A 6,145-nucleotide genomic window follows, 5' to 3' on the forward strand; every position below is an offset into this window, starting at 1 on the left:
TCCCCACACCTCCACATGAGCGGTGGACTCCAATCTGGAGAACCAGGTTTCATTCCTCACACCTCCACATGAGCGGCGGACTCTACTCTGGTGGACTGGGTTTGATTCCCCACTCCTCCACATGAGCGGCGGACTCTAATCTGGAGAACTGGGTTTGATTCCCCACTCCTCCACAGGAAGCCTGCTGAGTGACAGTTCTCTCCAAACTCTCTCAGCCTCACCTACCTTACAAGGAGCCCCATGGCGCAGAGTGGTAAGCTGTAGTACTGCAGTCAAAAGCTCTGATCATGACCTGAGTTCGATCTCAGCAGAAGTCGGTTACAGGAAGCCAGGTCAAGGTTGACTCAGCCTTCTATCCTTCCAAGGTCGGTAAAATGAGTACCCAGATTGCTGGGGGTAAAGTGTAGATGACTGGGGAAGGCAATGGCAAACCATCCCATAAACATCGTCTCCCTAGTAAACGTCGGGATGTGACATCACCCCATAGGTCAGTAATCACTCAGTGCTTTACCTTTAAATCTACCTTTACCTTTAAATCTAGCTATGGGTGCATGTGTGCCTATCCCATGTGTGCCTATCTGGCATACAAAGTAGTGATTACGAATTCAGTACCTGAGGTATGTAAAAAAGACCCAAAAGATTGGCTACAGCAGTAGAGATACCAGAGCCGGTTGCTCCTACCACTGCGATCGTGGAGGGAATGTGCTCCGAACAATTGCAGAATTCATCCAGATTCAGGGAATCAATCTTGTTCTGGGCCACAAAACTCAGCGTGGCTTCCAGGGCTTTGGAGACAGTGTTGCACGTGTCAAATATGCTGTACCCAAGGGTCATGTTGGGAAGAAGAGTCGGGCTGCTGTTGATCTCCTCGATGGCAAAGATCATCGCCTGCAGCCAGCGGAAACCACGGAAATTATATCTAGAACAAAAGGGAGAAATTAAAATTCACGCAGGAGGGAGAAAGAGTGAAACAGAGGCGACGGCGTATCCAAGATAAGAAAAGAAAAACAACATGGCCAAAAATAATACATCCGTCTTCTAAAGAGACATGTGTTTGCTCAGCAGGATAGTAATCCCAACACAACAGGGCCAAGGGCCATTTCCCATAGGGGTGTGCATAACGAAATCCCTGAGACAAAAATATACTCAGAAATTGCTGGTTCGGGTCATCACCATGATTTTCTGGAATGGTAACACAAATCTGAGATTCTTAGGCATGATGAAAAACCCCTCCCGGATCAATCCATGTAGGCTTTTGTCTTCGGATGCTGCTCGCCGGCTACAGCATGAGTGCATGTTTTTCTTTGATTCTACTAATTTCCCAGACAATGGCATTGCTCCCTTCCAATCGGATCATTGCAAGGGAGGAGCATATTTATCTTCCAGCCTATCAGCTTTGGAGACAAGCCACAGAAAGCTGCAGTTCTCTTTCCCTCCTTCCTTGTCAAGAGGTGCCTGGCAACCCTATGCCAGCTTTTGTAATGGGTACGTCACCACCAGGTATTCCTAGAGCTACCCATTGTCACATCCCAGTTGTACCAGGAAGTGACACAGTCACGTCACACCCAGGAGTGACGTCAGTGACATCACCAACATCACACACCCTCTCATGCCCTCTTGCGGGTTTCTGGGCTTGGCCTGGCAACCCGAATCACCTGGTTGGAACAACTATATAATTCTAGGTGATACGATCACCATCTTCAAGTACTTGAAGGGCTGTCATATAGAGGATGGGGCTGAGTTGTTTTCTGTTGCCCCAGAAAGTTGGACCAGAATCAACAGGTTGAAGCTACATCAAAAGAGTTTCCGTCTAGACATTAGGAAGAATTTTCCGACAGTTAGAGCGGTTCCTCAGTGGAACAGGCTTCCTTGGGAGGTGGTGAGCTCTCCTTCCCTGGAGGTTTTTAAGCAGAGGCTAGATGGCCATCTGTTGGCAATGCTGACCCTATGACATTAGATCATGAGAGGGAGGGCATCTTGGCCGTCTTCTGGGAATGGAGTAGGGATCACTGGGGGTGTGTCGGGGAGGTAGTTGTGAATTTCCTGCATTGTGCAGGGGGTTGGGCTAGAGGACCCTCCCAACTCCATGATTCTATGAAAACATCCCCACAAGTAAGTGAGAATGTAAAAGTCAGAAATGCAGCTATGGTGGGAAGGTGTACATGGAGGGGACATGGGTTAGTAGTAAGGGACATTAGTAAGGGACATGCTTTATGTGCAGAAGGCCCCAGGTTCACCCACAGCATCTCCATTTGAAAGGATTCAAGGCAGCAGGCCTTGTACTAGGGTTGTCAACCCCCTCGTAAGAAAACAATTCTATCCTTGATGGATACAATGAAATCTAGCCAAGAATCCTCAGTATGCCCGTTTTTATTGAATGATTCTATGCCTGAAGTCACTTCAAAGGTGTTGGAATTTCTGATGGAAGTTGTCAAAACTAGGACCAAAGTTTAAACTGTATTCACATTGAAAATGTATGGACAGAGAATTTGGTGCACTGCTTATGTTACGTCGCTGAGTATATGCCCATAAAGGTTGGTTGGTTGATTGATTGATTGATTGACTAGGCTAGATTGGCCCAATGGTATGACCCAGTTTAAGAAATGTTCATGTACTAGGGTTGCCAACCTCCAGGTAATAACTAAACTGTTCACTGTGCGATACAAGTGGCTAAGCAAAAACAATCAGCACTCGGCTCAGTTCTAAACATATATTCATTGGACAGACAATACAAACAAATGTGCTACAATATCTACAAGTGAACAATCGTCAAACAGGAAAATATAGTACAACAAATGTGAAAGAACAAATCTATATACAAGAAATCTATGTCAAAAGTTTTCCTGTGAGTCCTTAGGACTTTCCACCTATAGTAACAGTCTTTGTAAGTGCTGGTCCTCGTGATAGAAGTAGCAAGTCCTGCTCTTTCTTATGGTAAGTCCGTGTCAAGAAATGGACAACTTAATCCGCTGGACAAGAGTGCTGCGGAAGCTCCAACGGGACCAAGCTGGCACTGAATAACAAACGGAAACGTCTTCCGGGTAATAGACGCTTTCACCAATAATGGCTTCTGCAGCCACTCCAGCAACTCTCTCCCTCCTTCTTCAGGCCCAGGGAGAGAGTTGCTGGAGTGACTGAGGAAGCCATTATTGGTGAAAGCGTCTATTACCCGGAAGACGTTTCCGTTTGTTATTCAGTGCCAGCTTGGTCCCCGTTGGAGCTTCCGCAGCACTCTAAGGACTCACAGGAAAACTTTTGACAGATTTCTTGTATATAGATTTGTTCTTTCCCATTTGGTGTACCATTTTTCTCCTGATGGTGATTGTTCACTTGTAGATATTGTAGCACATTTGTTTGTATTGACTGTCTCTCCATTGAATATATGTTTAGAACTGAGCCGAGTGCTGATTGTTTTTGTTTAACCTCCCAGTAATAGCTGGAGATCTTCTGCTATTACAACTGATCTCCAGCCGATAGAGATCAGGTCTCCTGGAGAAAATGGCCGCTTTGGCCATTGGACTCTATGGCATTGAAGTCCCTCCCTCTCCAAATCCTGCCATCCTCAGGCTCCGCCCCAAAAACCTCCCGCTGGTGGCGAAGAAGGACCTGGCAACCCTATTCATGTACAGTACTTATCACGGCAGTACTATCAAGCACACTGGGAAGGTATGTCTAAACTGCATGTCATAGTTAGAGAAACAAGCCACTTCAATCACATCTGGACTGAGCCGAGTGCTTAGACTGCTTGGCAACCCAGGAACTTAATTCCCATTTGGTAATGATAAATGTACGAGGCCTGTAGCAGGAAACATGGACATTACACACACTCTCTTGAGCTTACCTTATGCACTCGACAGATTCGGGCCGAGATTTCAGATCCTGGTGTTTCGCAGCCACTCCAAAATGAATGGGGAACAGGCCCCCGAGAATAATGTCTCCTTTCTTCTGTGCCCTTTGATTGGGTCCATAGGCCGAGGTATTCCAAGTCAACGCAAAGAGGAGGAAACAGAAGCGATATAAAGTCATCGTTCCTCTGGTTCGCGCGGGGATTACAAGACGCAAACTTCAAAACGAGTGTAGATGAAAATGGCTAGGCCAGACAACCTCCCGCGGATGTTGGCTCTTCTGAATACCGCACACTCGGGATTCGGTGAGCATGCCTGGAACACGGTGAGCCACAGGAGAGTAGCCCTAGAGCTTGCGACTGCTCAGACGTCTTATCCATTGCAAGTCATTCGTCCAACAGCTCCCTGCATCTTCAGAACCTCCAATGTGATAGGCAGTGTCCATCTTTAAGACCTCCTACAACAAGATGTTAGAAAGCAATCTCAGATATGATTTTTTTTTTTTAGATTTCTACACTGCCTTGTGCACACAGGGTTTTACAAAAGTAAAAATAATCCTTCTCTTTCATACAAGCCCAACTCTGCTGGCTTCGTCTCCACAAGTCCAGCACAGTTTCCCCACCCAAATCCTTAGTCCATCCTAGGCGAAAATACAGAAGAAAAAGAAATACTGCACATTAAAGAGAAGATCCAAAAATATTCCACCCCTGATCTCCGCTGCGCCCACACGAACTACCTCCGTGAACAAGTAAATCTATTTTGCAGATAATCAGTGATTTCTTCACTTCCCAGCAGCCCAAATAACCCAGTTTAGCCTGAGGTTGTCAGAAACCGGAAGAGAAGAATGGTGGACCATGGTTAATCCTTGGAAGGAAGACCACCAAGGAAGACTGGGGTTGCTACGCAGAGGGAAGCAATGGCAACAAACGTCTGCTCGTCTTATGTCTGGAATGCCCAATGGATGGGGTCACCATGGCCATTTATGCTTGGTAATTAGCAGTGAGTTCCAGGCTGAATCGCTCCGCATATTTTTGAGTTTTTCACATTGAACCCTCATTCAGAAAGTGATTGCAAAGACAGTGCATACCTGCTTCGCATTTCTGAAGAGCCTCTTTAACGCGACCTTTTGAGTTTGCTCCGTCCTCGCCGTGAAGAATCCCCTCAAGGAACCATGCAAAATTACAGCCTCGCGTTAGCTATGCACATGGCGGTTGCTAATGGCTATGCAAACAGGAACGAAGGAGCAGGCAAATGGGGGAGTGGGTGGAATTTCTCCTTTTGCACCAGGACCGTGAATAGGCAGTTTAAAGGTCACATTTTTAAAAAGAGCTTTGAGCGAGCATCAAAATTGACCCTGCATAAATGGCCATCGAGTGGGTTAGGACTTCACATTATTCATTCTTCTTCTTCATTTCTCATGGTGGAATAAGCCAATTGTGTTAAGGCCCCAAAAGGGATGCATCATATTTATTTATTTATTTATTGCATTTGTATCCCGGCCTCCCCAGGAAGCCGGCTCAGGGCGGGTAGCATCATTAAAAGCATAACATACACTCACATAAATCAATAAAACAACAATAAAATCCTAAAAAAAACCTATCAAAGACGGTGCACAGGATGCTAAACGGTGGGCACCGTACAGGTGACACCCCTTCGATATGATTTATCCATGTTAGGAAGGCGGGGAGAGGCCAGAACTGATGGTGTGGTTTCTGTAGCTGTCCTCAGTAGCAGGACTGGTGGAAAAGCTCTGTCTTACAGGCCCTGTGGAACTCTTTAAGGTCTCGCAGGGCCCTGATGTTACTAGGCAGAGCATTCCACCAGGCTGGGGCCTGAGCCGAGAAGGCCCTGGCTCTAGTTGAGGACAGCCACATGCTCTTAGGGCCAGGGACTACCAGCAGATTCTCTTCAGATGATCTTAGTGTCCTTCAAGGGGTATACCAGGAGAGGCGGTCACTCAGAAAAAATAATATTTATAAATTCCAGGGAATGGAGAGGAAGAAAGAGAATGCTGCTAAACCTAGATGCAAGTAGCAAAATACATGCAGCTAAAAACGAATTTTTAGACCTCGCCTGTTTATCTCCACCTCCTTCCTACCCTATAAAGTTAAAACTCAGTAAGCTCCTTGGGGACCAATTTGTTTTTGAATTTCATTTGGACTCTCTAGCAGCTTACACTTGAGTAACGGACTCTTTTACAGCTTACACTTGAGTAACTGATTCTGAAATTGAATGGTGTGACTGAACACTTTGTATTATCTTGTTTAAATGTTTATTTTTACGTTTATTTTGATTTCAAT

The 6,145-nt window shown here is 45.9% G+C and overlaps 1 protein-coding gene across 1 annotated transcript in view; it reads right to left on the reverse strand.

The window, feature by feature from the left end:
- CASR (calcium sensing receptor) overlaps positions 1-4,026 on the reverse strand; it is a 45,360-nt gene extending 41,334 nt beyond the window's left edge. The window contains exons 1-2 of the mRNA XM_056848666.1: positions 3,842-4,026; positions 613-919 (exon numbers count right to left, since the gene is read on the reverse strand). Coding sequence (XP_056704644.1) covers positions 613-919; positions 3,842-4,026 — 492 coding nt within the window. The remainder of the gene's footprint in view (positions 1-612; positions 920-3,841) is intronic.
- Positions 4,027-6,145: the final 2,119 nt, after the last annotated feature.

The sequence above is a fragment of the Euleptes europaea genome, chromosome 4 (assembly GCF_029931775.1).
Source record: "Euleptes europaea isolate rEulEur1 chromosome 4, rEulEur1.hap1, whole genome shotgun sequence".
Taxonomy (NCBI): Eukaryota; Metazoa; Chordata; class Lepidosauria; order Squamata; family Sphaerodactylidae; genus Euleptes; species Euleptes europaea.